At 51.5% G+C, this 16,940-nt stretch overlaps 1 protein-coding gene across 2 annotated transcripts in view; it reads right to left on the reverse strand.

Moving 5' to 3' along the window:
* Positions 1-16,940, reverse strand: part of PUS7 (pseudouridine synthase 7) — a 55,951-nt gene that overhangs the window by 5,999 nt on the left and 33,012 nt on the right. For both annotated transcript variants that reach the window (XM_067564484.1, XM_067564485.1), the window contains 3 exons: positions 16,422-16,548; positions 16,071-16,172; positions 15,843-15,972 (listed from right to left, as the gene is read on the reverse strand). In XM_067564484.1, coding sequence (XP_067420585.1) covers positions 15,843-15,972; positions 16,071-16,172; positions 16,422-16,548 — 359 coding nt within the window. The remainder of the gene's footprint in view (positions 1-15,842; positions 15,973-16,070; positions 16,173-16,421; positions 16,549-16,940) is intronic.

Consider the following 16,940-nt stretch of genomic DNA (forward strand, 5'->3'; position numbering starts at 1 on the left):
AGTCCCTTCTTTCTGCCAACTCTGACAGCGGGGACAGGGGGTGGGTGTGGAATGGATATGAGCAACACCATCAAGAAGAAGAACAGTTACTGGTAAGTAACCCTGTTTTCTATCTTCGAGTGATTGCTCATATCCATTCCAATATAGGTGATTAAATAGCCATACCTCGGAGGTGGGTAGGAGTCAATGGTGAGCTGCTCTCAGCACGGCTCTGCCGAATCCTACGTCCTCTCTCGCCTGCTGAACGATGGCATAGTGAGACGTGAAGGTGTGGACCGACAACCAGGCGGCTGCTTTGCAGATGTCCTGCAGGGGCACTCTCTCCAGAAAAGCCGCAGACGAGGCCTTAGCGCTGGGTGAATGCGCTGTGATGACACCCGGCAGCGGCACATTCACTTGCTCATAGCAGCACTTGATGCAGGATGTGACCCAGGCCGAGATGTGCTGGGTGGAGATCGGTGATCCTTTCATCCAATCCCCCTTGCGGCGAGGAGCTGCGCCGATTTCTGGAACAGCCGTGTCTTCGATGTAGCAGGCCAGGGCTCGTCTCGCGTCTAGCAAGTGCCATCTCCGCTCCTCCCCCAAACCGCGCGGTTTGGGAAAACACAGGGAGAGATCAATCATGGTTACAATGAGGTTCGGAAACCAACCCAGGCTGGGAGGCCGGGCGTGGCCTCCACTGCATCTTATCCATACAGAATCATGTATAAGGGGGCTCCGAGGTCAAGGCCCTAATTTTGGAGACCCCCCCTAATTTTGGAGACAAGCTGAGGTAATGGCCGCCCAGAAGGCTACCGTCCATGAAGTGCGGCAGAGGGCATGAAGCCATGAGTTCCAAGGGGGAACTATGAGTCTCGAGAGGACCAGGTTGATATCCCAGGGAGGCACCGGGTTGCAGACCCGGGGATACCGCCTCTCCACCCCCTAAAGCACCCTGACCAACGAGGGATGGGAAAACCGGGATCTCCCTGCTAGCGGGTGATGGAAGGCCAAAATAGCTGCCAAGTGGACCGTCAACTAGGCCAGCACCAGATCCTGGAGTACTCCAGGGTCGCCTGTGGAGGCAAGAGGCTGGCGGAATGCCCCGGGACTCTGCCCAAGAGGTAAATCATGACCACTTAGCCTGATACACAACCTGTGTAGAAGGGACCCTGCTGCCCAGCAGGAGTTGTGGGACCTGCACCAAGCAGGCCCCTCTACCTCCATCAGCCACAGAGCATCCAGGCTGTGAGCTGCAGGGAATCCAGGACCGGGTGCAACAGACAACTGTGGTCCTGGGAGAGACGGTCATGCCACCTCGGGAGCTCCATGGGTGGGGCGAACGAAAGGTCCAGCAGCATGCTGAGCCAACGCTGGCTCAGTCAGGCCTGAGCAATGAACATGACATCCACCCTGCCCGTTTATGTTCAGTAAGACCTTTGGCAGGAGTGGAGTGGGCGGGAACACGTACCTGAGGGTCCCTGTCCCGTTACCGAGGAACGTATTGGAAACCAACCCAGTCTCATGACCCCGGCGCAAGCCGAGCCTTGGCACTGCGCATTCCAAACCAACACGAACAGATCCAGTTGGAGGACACCCCACTTCTGGAGGATCACAGTCACTACCCCTGAGTGCAGCGACCAGTCGTGGTGGAGTAGAAACGACCTGTTGAGGCGATCCACCTCGTCGCTCCTCACCCCTATGAAGTGAGAGGCAGTCCCGCGGAATCATGCGTCACGGCAAAGCCCCACAGACGGGTAGCTCCCTCGCAGAGAGCGGAGGAGCATGCCCCTCCCTGCCTCTTATGTAAAAATGCGTGTGGTGTTGTCCGGCAGCGCCTGCACCACTCTGCCCGTCAGGAATCAGAGGAACAGCCTGCACGCTAGGCAAATGGCGTTGAGCTCCTCCACAGTGACCTGCCAGCACCTCTCCTCCCACGAGCAGAGTCCCCGAGTGCTCAGGTTGGCACTGATGTGGGCTCCCATCCCACATACAAGCTGTCGGAGATTAAGGTGACTGACAGGACCAGTTCCGTGAATGGAACGCCCTCCCTACTGCCCTGGGGAACGTCCACCAGTCTAGGGAGGCTAAGGCGGGTGGGGGAAATGGACCACCCAATTCTGTGGGTGTCTGCTTGGCATGTATACCGAGGCCAACCATGCCCGAAGCGGCCTGTGCCTCAGGCGAGCTAGCCTCACTATGCACATGCAAGGTGCCATGTGGCCTAACAGCAGTAGGCAGTGCCTGGCTGTTGACGTGGGGCCTCGGTGCAGCTGGGAGATGAGAGAGACCATCATTCCAAAATGTGGCTGAGGCAGGAAGTCTCTGGCCTGGTAAGTGTCCAGGGTGGCCCCCATGAATTCTATGCGTTGCACTGGGGATTAGTGTGGACTCCTGCTCATTATGAGCAGTCCCGGCTTGCTGCACGTGGAGCAAGGGAGGGTCACTCTTTCCTGCACTTGGAACCTGGACCTGCCCCTGACCAGCCAATCGTCCAGGTAAGGGAAGATTTGCACCCCTTACGCCTCAGGCGGGCTGCCATTACTGCCACGCGTTTGGTGAGCACCCTTGGAGCCGAAGGTAGGCCAAAGGGCAGGCTGTAAACGGTAGTGAGAGCCAGCCACTGTGAAGCGGAGGAAGCACCTGTGGCTCCGGAGGATGGACCCATGAAAATATGCATCTGCGTAGGACGAGGGTGGCATACTAGTCTCCCGGATCCAGGCAGGGATTATGGAGGCTAGGGAGACTATGCGAAACCGGAGTCTTCGATATATTTGTTCAGAGGACGCAGGTCTAGTACGGGACTCAGACCCCTGGGGGAGCCCCTTCAGGATAGAAGAGCCTTAGCCTGTTCAGGGCAGGGCGGGGCGGGTCAGGAGAGCAGTACGGGCGCCACCCTTGGGCGCATCATTGCACTGTCTCCTACGATTGCCTGACCCCCTGGGGGGCATGCACAGGCCCAGGGAGCGAAGCGTGGCCCTGGAGACCTTAGGGCCGTGCAGTTTCACATCGATCCGGTTGAAGAAGAGGGCTAACCGAAAGGGAAGGTCCTGGATTGATTGCTGCACCTCCTGGACAGGCCTGAGAGTAGCAGCCATGAGTACTTCCTCATAGAACTGGCGGGGGCTATGGCCCTGCCCGCCACGGCAGCAGTGTCATTGGATGTTAGGAGCACTGCCCTATCCACCATGATTCTTCCATGCAGGATGGTGGAATCCAACCTCAAGGTAGGGGCCCCCCTCTTGAGCGGCTCCTGGTGCGCCCTGAAATCTTCCAGTGGCGCCATGTGATCCCCGGAGACTGCCTCGTCCAGGGAGGAGGAAGAGGACTGCCGAGGCAAATCTTGCAGGTGCTCCCCTTGCCGAAGGGATGCACCCGTAGCAGGTCCCTCCACAGGGTCAGACTCCTCGGCTGAGGAGTGGTGTTTATGGCCCTTAGACTGTGCCAGGGCACGGACTGTACCGCTGCTAGCAGAGTGGATTGGGGCCCTGGTCCCATCTGGGTGTTCCATAGGGCCCAATAAGGTCCTTGACCCCAGGGCCCAGCTGGGGCTGACTGTGCCATCTTCTTGGACACCTTATGGGGGCGTCGGCCGTCCCGACGACTGTCCCCCCCATGGGACCGGAGCTGCTACACAGACAGCTGTGTTTGGTCCCGGGTGTTGTGCCCACGCCTGGGACTGTTTTCGCTGCCTCCGCCATGGAGGTGAGGGGCAGCTCCAACGAGCCCTCGGCACCGCAGAGAGCTGCAGCACCGCATGGAGCCCGGTGCTGCATGGGGCTGTGGTACCACGTGGAGCCCCAGTGCCACTGAGAGCGCCGGCACTGCATGGAGCTGCGGTGCCGCGAGAGCCCCGCTACCGCCAGAGTCTTGGCGCCGCGTGGAACTCCGGCCCCGCCTGGAGCTGTAGTGCCGGGAGAGCTCCGGCCCCGCCTGGAGCCCTGGCACCACCTGGAACTGCAGCGCCGTGAGCGTCCCGCTACCGCCGGGAGCCTCGGCACCCAGGACTTGCAGCGCCGCCAATCTGCTGAGGGAGCATCCTCGCTCTACCCCCGGAGGCCGTCTGGCAGGAGATCTTTCTCCCCGGACCGGAGATCTCCACCGCCCTTCGGGGGACCCCACGTGGCTTTGCCCCGAGACCCCGGCCCCTTCTCCCTCAGGGGGTGGCTCCCTGCTCAGATGCGTCCCTGTATTCAACCCTGCCCGTACCCACGGTGCAGGGGAGTGCCGCGCTCCACACGCTCACCTCGCCGTCGGCTCTGTGCCGAGTCGAATCTGGTGCTGACGGTCCTGGGATCCCGGCCCCTTCACCCCCGGTGGGGCGGGGGGCGCGGAGGTGGCATAGGCCAGCCAACAAGGCTCATGGTGCCAGCCTCCGCATTGGCAGGGGCACTCTCCCACTCCGAAGAGTCAGGGGTGGACCCCTGCTCAGAGATGCAGACCTGGAAGGGCCTCAACGGGTCGTGGCTGGTGCATCTCTGTCCTCGACCCTGCCCATACCCACAGCGCAGGGGAGTGTCCGCACTCCATGCACTCTCCTCATCGTCGGCACCGGGGATGCTGCTCCGTGCCGAGTGGAATCCGGTGCCGACGATGCGCTCCGCACCGAGGGGGAGCAGGTCGACCCGGACACAGAGCGGAGCGCTGCGGTAGAAGCAAGGCTTTAAACCTGATCTCTCTGCCTCTGGCTCACTGTTTAAAAGCCTTGTATATCTTACTCTTGTCTGCTCTCCCCCGCAGACACTTAAGCTACCAAGTGGGAGGGAGGGGAGAGGGTTAAACCCAGGCGGCCGGGACATAGCCTGGCCACCTTAAGTCCGTCAGGGACTTCTTCATAAGCTACAACACTTAACTACTTAAACTAACTAGGTACTTTGATTAACAAAGAGATCTAAGAAGGGGAATGGCACTTGCAGAGAGCAAGTGCTAGTTCCACCCGACCGTCACAGGCGGAAAGAAGAGACTGAGGGGGCGTAGGGCCGGCAGTGCCTCATGTGCTGCGGCATGGGCACGGCCCTCCAGGGGGCACCAGTGATAGCCCTACGGGGTCTGCTAAGGGGAAAAAAGTTTCGGGAACCGTGCACTGTGGCGTGCACACACCTATATTGGAATGGATATGAGCAATCACTCGAAGATAGAACGACCACTGTTGGACACTGACAAAAGATTAGAGCAAACACATATGCTAGTTGGTGAAGTTTCTCTCCACAACACAGGTTTTCCTTCGTAGGCTGTGTCAAGATTTCTAATTATACAATAAACATGGTTATCAGTGGACAGGAAGAACTATGCCAACTATAAGAAAAATAGCTTTCTACAAGATCAGAAGTATTTACAAAAGTATTTGAACTTCTTCATGGCTGGATTAAGTACATATTCTATTTCTCTTTTCAGTTACATCATTTGAAATCACCCAGTGTATAATGGCTACACTGAAGAGCAACTGGAGAAAAGGAGATATCTATAACTATAGATCGATAGATATAGAAATATAGATTTATTTATTTTCAGTTTAGTAGTAGTAAAATGTAACTATTTAATTACCCCTCCCACGCCAAACCCTTTTGTATATTTTTCATCCCCTTAGAGCAGAAGCTCTTCAGAGATCACATCTGCCTCTGTTTTATATAGTACCTAGTATAATGGGGCACTGATCCTGGTTGTGGTCTCTAGGTGCTACAGTAATAAGAATTTAATAGACAAATCATAATTAATAATGTGTAAACAACTAGATCTTTCATATAGTTCTTGTATGTATGCAAACGTAAGAAAGAGGTTGAGACCAACTTTTCCTCAAAACAAATTGCTGAGATTTAAAAAAAACCACACAAGAGTTTTTTGGGGTGCAAATATTATTTGGTATGCTTTCTTTAATCTACATGACTTACTGTAAAATGATTACTAACCTTCTGTAACTGTTGATCTTCGAGATGTGTTGTTCATGTTCATTCCAAGTAGGTGTTTGTGCGCCGCATGCACAGTTCGCGGGAAGGTTTTCCCCAATGGTATCCAGAGGGTCGCCTCTAGTGCCCACTGGAGTTGCACCCTCATGGCACCGTATAAAGGGCCCTGCCAACCCTCCTCCTCTTCAGTTTCTTCTTGCCAGCTGGCTCTGACAGAGGGGTAGGCTGGTGGGTCTTGGAATGGACATGAGCCACACATCTCAAAGAACAACAGTTACAGAAAGTTAGTAACCATTTTTTCTTTGAGTGCTTGCTCAAGTCGATTCCAAGTAGGTGACTCCCAAGCTACACTGTAGAAGGAGGGGTTGGAGTTCAAAGCCTCGCAAATTGAAGCACTGCTCTGCTGAAAGCAGCATCGTCTCTGGCGTTCTGAGTAATAGCATAGTGAGCAGTGAAGGTGTGAATAGATGACCACATTGCCGCTCTACAAATGTCCTGGATCGGTACTTGGGCTAGGAATGCTTCAGAGGATGCTTGTACTCTCGTGGAATGAGCCATTAACGTTGGGGCAGGCACATTCATCAAGTTATAACAAGCCTTAATACATAAAGTGATCCACGAAGAAATCCTTTTAGAAGAAAAAGGTAGCCCTTTCATTCTATCTGCTACTGCTATGAAGAGTTGTTTTCCTGAAACTCCCCATCGATGGAAAACACTGCTCAACACAACGGGCAGATCGACCACTTGTGACTGAGGAAGAATCTGCTAAGTCTGTCAGCCAACAACTAGAAGGTAGGATGCCTCCTGATGTATCAATTGGTGGATTCAGAAGTCTCACGGTCTGAGGGCTTCCTGGCACAGGGAGAGGAGAATGCTCCACCCTGTCTGTTTATATAAAACAGTTGTACTGTCTGTCAGGACCAATACCCACTTGCCTTCCAGGTGAGCTTGGAAAACCTGACAGGCCAGGCATACTGCTCTCAGCTCTCTTACATTGATGTGAAGTAGGAGTTCTGCGTGGTACCAAAGGCCTTGAGTCCTGAGCTCCCCTAGGTGAGCTCCCCAGCCCATCACCAAAGTATCCGTCACTAGACACAGTGAGGAGCGAGGTGCAGAGAAAGGTACTCCTACATGTACCATGCATGGGTTGCACCATCAATCTAGGGTCTCAAAGGAGGAACTGAGACTCAAGCTGGACGGTACACTGAGGATAGCCACCTTTGCAATGGCCTGAGGCGTAGCCTCGCATGCTGAACTACATATGTGCATGCTGCCATGTGCCTCAGCAGTTTTGAGCCAGGGTGTTGGGATAGCTTTTTAGTCCTCCATGATGCTGCATGGGGGCAGAAAGTGAGATTCCAGGAGGGATGCCCTGGCCTTACCTGAGTCTAGCACTGCCCCAATGAATTCTATCCTCTGGGCAGGCATGAGAGTCAACTTCTCTTCGTTGATCATAAGGCCCAAACTGTCGAAGGTAGACCTTATCAGGCTCACATCTGCCTCCACCTGTGCCCAGGTACATCCCTTGACCTTGAGGATATACTTGTACCTTCCTCTTTCTCAGGAATGCAGCAACTACTGCCATGAACTTGGTGAATACATGAGGGGCCACGGACAGTCCGAAGGGCAGGATCATGAACTGATAGCAGGTCTGACTGACTACAAAGCGGAGGAATCTCCTGTGGCTCAGGAGGATGGCCACATGGAAGTATGTGTCACTCAAGTCAAGGGCAGCATACCAATCGCCTGGACCCAGAGAGGGGATAATGGAGCCCAAGGAGATCATGTGGAATCTCAGCTTCTTCATGAATTTGTTGTGGTTTCGCAGGTCAAGAATAGGTCTGAGCCCGCCCTTCGCTTCTGGGATTAGAAAGTAATGGGAACTAGAATCCCTTGCCCCTTAGCTCCTGAGGAACCTCTGCCACCGCTCCTGTTCTTAAGAGAGCGTGCACCTCTTATAGTAGAAGTTGCTCATGAGAGAGGTCCCTTAAGAGGGACAGGGAAGGTGAGTGTTGGGACAGCAGGAGGGAAGAAAATTGGAGCAAGTATCCCATTTTCACTGGGTGTAGAACCCAATGGTCTGATGTGATCTGGAACCACGCATGGCAGAAGTGGGATAGTCGGTCTGAAAATAAAGGGGGAGAAAGGGGTTGGATCCAAGACACTGACTGGTGCACTGTCCTCCGGCACACCCTCAAAAAAGTTTTGCTTAGGATTGGAGGATTCTCTTGCTTGTCCAGAATGTCTACCTGCTCAGGATAGCCTGCTGGTTCGCAATACGAAGTTGGAGCCCCCTGGTAAAGTACACTTTCTACCGAAGAGCTCCAGCTTCTTAGCATCCTTGGCCTTTGGCATGGGGCCCTGCTGACCTTCCCTCTCATGCTCATTGGCCGTTGCCACTACAAGTGACTCCAGAAGAGGGTGAGTATAGAGGTACTCGTGGTCCTTGCAGAGCACAAAGTACTTTCTCTCTACTTTCTTCGCCCTTAGACAGCACCATGGCTCTTCTCAGAGTCAGTGGTCTGGGGCCCTGTTCCCGGTCCCACTTGGGAGGGGGTGATGGGGCGGTGCCTTCAATGATTCCTCCTTGTACCTCGAAGGTCTTCAGCATGGAGGGGAGCTGCAACACTTCCTTGCGTCTTTCCCTGGGCTGGAAGTCCAAGGGCCCGAGACTTGATGGGCCTCTCTGCAGGGCCGGAGTCGATGGCATCACACCCAAGGATTCTAGCCTTTATGCCCGGATGACTTTGGCGTTGGTGAGCCTTCCGTGTCATCTTCTTTTGCTTTTATGTGGTATGATGGATTGGGAGCAGTGCCGCGCTTCGTTACGTGCAGAGTCCCTCGGTGCTCGGGAAGCATATCAGTGCCAAGACTCTCTAGGCGTAGAGTCCTCTCTCAGCATCATATCCTTTCCTGACGCTGATGTGCTCCTCACCAATGCCGAAGTGCTCGGTTTCGGCTCCGTGGGCTGGAGAGTCGACTCCATAAGTAAAAACTTGTCTCTGGCTTCTTTCTTTTTGGATCCTGGGACAGAAACCTCTACAGATATTGCAACGATCCTGTTGATGTGTCTCTCCCAAGCACTTGAGGAGAGTGTGGATCATCTCTGGGCATAGGTTTCTTATAAGCCCCACAAGGCTTGAAGCCAGGCATGCGCTAGCCCTGGAGCGGGATGGGGAAAAAAAGAACTTGATAAGCAGGGTGCTAACTATGCTTATCCTAAGAACTAACACAACTAACACTAAGTATTAGAGAAATTTCACTGGGGAAGCAAAGAAAAGCAAGTGAAGCGATGTTCCAGCAGTCATCATGGGTGGTAAGAAGGAACTGAAGAGGCAGAGGATCGGCAGGACCCTTTATACGGTGCCATAAGGGTGCGACTCCAGGTGGCACTAGAGCCGACCCTATGGATACCACTAGGAAAAAACCTTCTGACGATCTATGCATGCGGTACACACACAGCGATTTGGAATCAATATGAGCAAGAACTCAAAGAACTACTACAGATTATTTTAGGCAAATCTAAAATAGTAATATTCCTCGTCAATTTTACTTTTCTCACATTCAGCCGGGTGCGGGTGTAGCTGGACTTTGTCTTTGTAAAACACCATATAGGCTGGTTTTGATGTTAATGCCCGGATTTCTGAAACTTGTCTGGCAGATGTAATAGCCACCAGGAAGGGGACCTTCCAGGACAGGTATGTAAGGCAGCATGAGGCCATAAGTTCGAAGGGTGGTCTGGTGAGTCTGGAAAGGACCAAGTTCAAGTCCCACTGAGGAAAAGGCTCCCTTATTGGCAGGAAAAGCCTTTCTAATCCCTTAAGGAACCTGGCAATCACCTAGTGTGAAAAGATTATTCTACCTTCCACCAAAAGGAGGAAAGCAGATCAGGCCACTACATGGACCTTAATGGATGAGAAGGCCAATCCCCCTTGCTTCAGATGGAACAGATACTCCAAAATTGTTAGGATCAATGCCTCCATCTGGGACATGCCACATTCGGTTGCCCAGCTGGTGAAGCACTTCCACTTAGCCCTATAGGCTGATCTGGTTGATGGCTTCCTGCTTTCCAAGAGCACATGCTGAACTTGGGTGGAGCAGGCCTGTTCCTCCTGATTCAGACATGGAGCATCCATGCTGTCAGATGTAGGGAGTTCATCTCCGGGTGGAGCAAGCAACCTTGATCTTGAGACAGAAGCTCCTGTCACAGCAGTAGAGTCCAGTGCCTGGGACCCGCCAGCTCTAAAAGCATCCCGAACCAGTGTTGTTGGAACCACGCTGGTGCTACAAAGGATGACTCATGCCTTGTCCGTCTTCACTTTCAGGAGAACTTTGTGGATCAGAGGTATTGGTGGGAAGGTGTACAAGACGCTTCTCAACCAGGAGAGGAGTACAGAATCTGTGATAGAGCCCGCACTGAGACCTTCACAGGAGCAGAAGCAATAGCACTTCCTGTTGTCCCTGGTAGCAAAGAGGTCCACTTGGGGATTGCCCCACCTTTGGAAGATGAGGGTTGCTACCTCCAGATGGAGGGCCCACTGTGGTGAGACCAAAAGGACCTACTGAGATGGTCCGCAAAAGCGTCGTTGACTCCCGGGAAATGTACTGCTCTGGGGTGAATGTTGTGAGTGACACAAAAGTCCCAGAAACTGACAGCCTCCTTGCCCCAGGCTGAGGATCAGGTCCCCCCCGTCTGTTAATATAGTACATGGAGGCCATATTGTCCATGAGTGTCTGCACCGTTTTGTTGGTAAGATGTGGCAGGAAGACCATACAGGATAGACAAAATGTCCTGACCTCCTTGATATTGATGTGCAGCTGCAATTCCCCTGAGGTCCACATGTCCTGTGTTTTTAGGGAACCCAAGTGAGCTCCCCATCCCAGGTCCAAGGCATCGGAAAATCAGTGTTACCAATGGTTGGGGCACTTCAAAGGTCAGTCTCAAGAGCATCCAACGTAGATCCGTCCACCACATCAGGGAGGTAAGTATTTCTGGGGGGGACCATAAGTATCCTATCCAGGTGGTGCCTGACTGGAGAATACACTGATGCCAAGCACATCTGGAGGTGTCTGAGGTGCAGTCTGGCATGGGGAACCACATAGATGCAGGCCGCCATGTGGCCCAGGGGGCGGAGGCAGACCCTCACTGTCGTGAGGGAGTGGGATGAAATGTGGCTTATAATCTGTCAAAGCCAGGAACCTTTCCCCTGGAAGGAATGCTCTGGCCCTGGATGAGTCCAGCATCGCCCCAATGAACTTTATCCTCTATACAGGGACTAATATTGATTTTTGCTCATTTATTAGGAGACCTAGAGCCTGGCAAATGACTTGGGTCATCATGATGCTGGCCTGGACCTGAGACCTTGATCTGCCCTGATGAGCCAATCGTACAGGTAAGGGAACACCTGCACCCCTCTATTTCAGAGGTATGCTGCCACTACCAACATGTACTTGGTGGAGACCCTTGGTGTAGCTGAAAGGACAAAGAAGTGCACCACAAATTGGTAATAGAGGTCTCCTACCGTAAACCATAGGAATCTCCTGTGGCCAGGGAAGATTGCAATGTGAAAGTAAGCGTCCTTTAAAGTGAGAGCGGCGTACCAGTTGCCTGGATCCAGAGATGGAATTATGGTAGCTAGGGAAACCATATGAAACTTTAGCTTTCTGAGGTACTCATTGAGGTACCTAAAGTCCAGAATAGGCCTCAGTCCTCTCATTGCCCTTGGAATCAAGAAATAACCGGAGTAAAAACCTTGACCCTGTATATCCCAGGGAACCTCTTCCACTGCCCCCACCTGTAAGAGTGCTCGCACCTCCTGCTTGAGAAGTTGCTCATGAGAGGGGTCCCTGAAGACAGACGGGAAGAGAGGGTGGGAAGGCAGGAATGAGGCAAATTGGAGGGTATAACCAATGGCCACCATGCTGAGCACCCGTTAGTCTGATGCTATAGAGGCCCAAGCCGGAAGGAAGTGGGCTAGGCAAGAAGAAAATAAAAAGGAGACTGGATCCATGGGCAGAACTGGGAAGTCACTCCCAAGCACACCTTTAAAAGGTCTGCTTTCCTCCCCAATTATAGCAGCTAGAGCCTAGTTGCAGGCCAGTGGATGACGAGCAGCCTTGATGTCTTTTATATCCTTTGCCATGCCTCTTATAGGAAACCCTGTGGTAGTATTCCCCAGACCGCTGTTGATGTAGAGGTTTGAGGTGCCTCCTAGAGGAAGATGGGGTATAGAGGCTGAGGGATTTCAGTGTTGCCCTCGAGTCTTTCATGCCATGCAGTCTGGAGTCCGTCTGCTCGGTAAAGAGGGCTGTGCCGTTGAAAGGGAGGTCCTGATTGACTGCTGGACCTTTGATGGGAGACCCGAGGACTACAGCCATGATGCCCGTCTCATCGACACCACCAAGGCCATTGTCCTGGCTGCTGAGTCCACCACATCAGAAGCTGCCTGCAGAGATGCGCTGGCTAACACTCTCCCCTCTTCCACGACAGCCTCAATCTCTTTTTTGAAGGAGGGGGACAATGAGTCCGCAAACTTTTATAGCGACTACAAGATATTGAAATGATATCTCCCCAGCAGCGCCTGTTGATTTGCCACTCATAGCTGAAAACTAGCTGTGGAATAAAATTTTCAACCGAACAAGTCCAGCCATTTCACCTCTTTATTCTTCAGAGTTGAGCTCACTTTCCCGTCTGTCCCTCTTGTTGGTCGTGATGATCACCAGGGATCATTGTGCAGAGTGGGTATAGAGTATTCGCTGGTACATAGTATTTCCTCTCTGCCCTTTTCAATGTGGGGGGCAGGGAGGCTGAGGTTTGCCACAGAGCTTTGGCTAATTTAATTACCCCTTCATGGACCAGGAGGGCCACTCTATAGAGAGCCACTGAGGCCAGTATCCCAAAGAGCTTGTCCACTGGCTCCTTCAACTCCTCTATTTTAAGGTCCAGGTTGGAGGTGACCCTTTTCAGCAGGTCCTGATATGCTCTAAAATCATCTAGCGGTACCACTGATGAAAGACTCGCAGCTGCCTTGTCCAGTGATGACAATGAGGAGTAGCTGAGGTGGGGGAGGGGTCTCTGCTCTGGGAGGGGTGGATTCCCCCGGGCTCGAGGCGCATGAACCCTCACGGTTGGTCTCTGAGTCAAGGTGCGGCACTGAACCTTGAGGGATGCAGGACTGCAGTACCCATGTTCCTCTCCTGGAATCGGACTGTGGTATCCCTGAGGGAATTACTCACCAGTAAGGCCATGTTCCGGGCCATTGACCCTGTGGCCATGCTCCCATTGACGGTGCTATAGGGAAGCTGGCATCAGTGCTGCAGTCTGCCTCATATGAATAATGTCCTCGCTGCCCGAGGAGGAGGTGTCTCTGTCCAACAGCCAGGGTGGCGCCGAATCCAAATATCTCACGGTGCCGTGCAGATTGCACTGATGCTCCAGCACCAGTGAATGGTATGGAGAGCCTGAGCGATGGGCATGCCAGGACCTGCTCTTGTCCTTTGGCTTTTTATACGGACCAGGAGAGCGAAGCCACGGTGCCATGAATCTGGAGACCTACGCCGCTCCATAGCAGTGTTCTGCTCGATGCCAATCCTCCAGAGACTAACGGCAGGACTGCCTTGACCCAGAGAGCGTGGTCTCGACTCTAGGGACCACTTGCACACCAGTGAACGGTGCCTTGAAGATGGAGACCATTGGGCAAATCTATCCCTTGATACGTTGCCCATTGGTGCTGGTGCCAAATCTCGGTGCAGCAGCCTGCCGTCCCTCAGCATCGGTGGCAGGGACAATACCAGGAGGTCTTTCATTGCCTGGAAAGCCTCCGGAGTCGATGGCGCCACCAGGCAGTGAGGGCTTCTACCGCTACCCAAAGTCAGTAGAGGGCCCGGTGCCAGGGTCAACACTTGAAGTGGCAAGGGACCTTTCTGAGGCAGGGAGGATTGTTGGCCCAACACAGGTCTCTCTTGGTCTTCTCCGCAGAGTAGCATCCCTGCTTCATGCGAGTTTTCTTCAGCCTCTTCTTCGGTTCCGGGAGATGGTGAATGGTGCCAAGATGAGGAAGAGAGCACCGAGGAGCACTGTGCGCCAAGGCCATCATGCTCAATGCCAAGTCTGATCTGCTGCGCTCCAACACCAGTCTAAATGCCGAGCCCATCAGGATCGACTTGAGACGAATATCTCAGTCTTTCTTAGTTTAAGGGCGAAAACTTTTACAGATTTTGCACCTCTCACGGACGTGAGCTTCCCCCAGACACTTTAAACAACTTTGATGCAGATCGCTCCTTGGCATAAGCTTCTTAAACAAAGCACAGGGTTTAAATCCCGGGGAACGGGGCATGCCCCAACCCTGGGATTCTAACAACTAACAAACTGGAACTAACTATAACTGAACTATTAATTATGTATACTAGAACAATGAATAAACTACTAGGATTTACCAAGAGAACTTGCGAAGGCAAGAGACGTTCCAGCACCACCACTGGCAGCAAAAAGGAATCAAGAGGGAGGGGAAGCCGACAGCACCTATATGCAGGTGAATATGCACACCACTGCAGTGGGCGCTAGAGTCAGCTCCTATGGGCACCACTAGGGGAAAAAGTTGTCTGGCACTGATGCATATGCCGCACACACACCTCTAATTTGGGAATGGACATGAGCAAGTACTCGAAGAAGAATCCAAGTATCTCGAGTGCTAGTACACAGTGCTCCATCACAGATCATAGAACCAGGGGATTAGTGAAGCAGTGAGGGCTATGGCTTACTGGTCTGTGCATAGTGGGTGTGGTACAAAGATCCATATCTACTGCTCTGGCCAATAAACTAGTATTGATCATGGCTTCGCTGCACAGGCGACTGTGCACTGGCAACCGGTCACAAGTGGAGTTCCCCAGGGGTCTGTCCTGGGGCCGGTTTTGTTCAACATCTTTATTAATGATCTGGAGGATGGGGTAGATTGCACCCTCAGCAAGTTTGCGGACGACACTAAGCTGGGGGGAGTGGTAGATACCCTGGAGGGTAGGGATAGGATACAGAGTGACCTAAACAAACTGGAGGATTGGGCCAAAAGAAATCTAATGAGGTTCAACAAGGACAAGTGCAGAGTCCTCCACTTAGGAAGGAAGAATCCCATGCACAGCTATAGACTGGGGACCGACGAGCTGGGCAGCAGCTCTGCAGAAAAGGACCTGGGGGTAACGGTGGATAAAAAGCTGGATATGAGTCAGCAGTGTGCCCTGGTTGTCAAGAAGGCTAATGGAATATTGGGCTGCATTAGGAGGGGCATTGCCAGCAGGTCACGGGAAGTGATTATTCCCCTCTATTCGGCATTGGTGAGGCCGCATTTAGAATACTGTGTCCAGTTTTGGGCCCCCCACTACAAAAAAGATGTGGACAATTTGGAGAGAGTGCAGCGGAGGGCAACCAAAATGATTAGGGGGCTGGAGCACAGGACTTATGAGGAGAGGCTGAGGGAACTGGGCTTGTTTAGTCTGCAAAAGAGAAGAGTGAGGGGGGATTTGATAGCGGCTTTTAACTACCTGAAAGGGGGTTCCAGGGAGGATGGGGCTAGGCTGTTCTCGGTGGTGGCAGATGACAGAACAAGGAGCAACGGTCTCAAGTTGCAGGGGGAGGTCTAGGTTGGACATTAGGAAAAAGTTTTTTACTAGGAGGGTGGTGAAGCATTGGAATGGGTTACCTAGGGAGGTGGTGGAATCTCCATCCTTACAGGTTTTTAAGCTGAGGCTTGACAAAGCCCTGGTTGGGATGATATAGCTGAGGTTAGTCCTGCTTTGAGCAGGGGGTTGGACTAGATGACCTCCTGAGGTCCCTTCCAACTCTAATATTCTATGATTCTATGATTCTATGAGACCAATGCTCGCTAGCACTTTTGCAGTCCTCCTGCATATATTCTGGGGATATCCTATTATTTCCAAATACATTTCACTGTATACACTATTACTTACCAGCTGACATTCTGAGGTCGAATTATGATCTTTCTATATGCTCCAGATAACGAATAATCTCGAATTTTATGTCTCATGTTGTTGATATCAAGGTTGTCAGCAACTAACATTTCCTTGTAGGCATCACCAACTGCGAGAAAAAGAAATATTTAAAGAAAATTAAATCTACTTAAAATCTTAGTTCAGATTAAGCTTTTAAGTGATCATGCAAATTAAAAAAAGACTTACTTTTATGCCTTGGATATATAACATCAAACCCAGGTAACGGCATCACTATATCATGGATAGTATAGTTGTCAACATCTGCTTCTTCAATATGAACAGCTGTGGCTACAATTCAAACAGTTTTCTATTTAAAATACACAGGTAATGTGACATTTTTCTAACTATCAGGCATCTACTGTTAATTGAATGTAAAATGAAGTTCTTGATTTAAACATGTCTGATTATAGATGGAGGAAGCAAATATTGTGTTGCATCTTCATTTACTGACACCGTTTTTCCTAAAGAAAGGTGCAACAGTCTTGAAGGTTTAAAAAAATACCATGTAAAGAGACAATGATTTGTAATTTATTTTACCTCCTTTAAGTACAAGATCTCCCACTACAGTTTTGAGTCCAAATTCTTCTATTCTCTTGCTCACCATGTTATTCCATACATAACTCTGATAGCTATGAATATACATCAAACGATTATTCCTCGGTATCTGTAGATAAAAAATGTTTCACTGAACAATAGGTATTTTTAGTTATCTTCCTCACCCTGCTGCACTTAATGGATAAACATTTAAATGAATATTTTTCCAGTCACACAGTTAACATGCAGTTGATTGGTTTATAGACTATATTTCTAGTCTTAATTTGAGAAGAATTTACTTGGAAAGAAATTTTTTTTTAAAAAAAAGTATGCATCATCACCTCAGGATAAAAAGTTCATATTTTCACTTTGTGTAACAGTTTGCCAAGTGTATTGTTGATCTAGACATGAGTCCCATTTTCAACACTGTAAAGCAGTACTTAATTGTTTTCCATAGATCTGTAGATCTTAAGGAACCATTAAGATCATTCAGTCTGACCTGCATAACACAAACCATGAAAC

The sequence above is a fragment of the Emydura macquarii genome, unplaced genomic scaffold (genome assembly GCF_026122565.2).
Source record: "Emydura macquarii macquarii isolate MOO-44397 ecotype Brisbane River unplaced genomic scaffold, CSIRO-AGI_Emac_v2 contig_2636, whole genome shotgun sequence".
Classification (NCBI taxonomy): domain Eukaryota; kingdom Metazoa; phylum Chordata; order Testudines; family Chelidae; genus Emydura; species Emydura macquarii.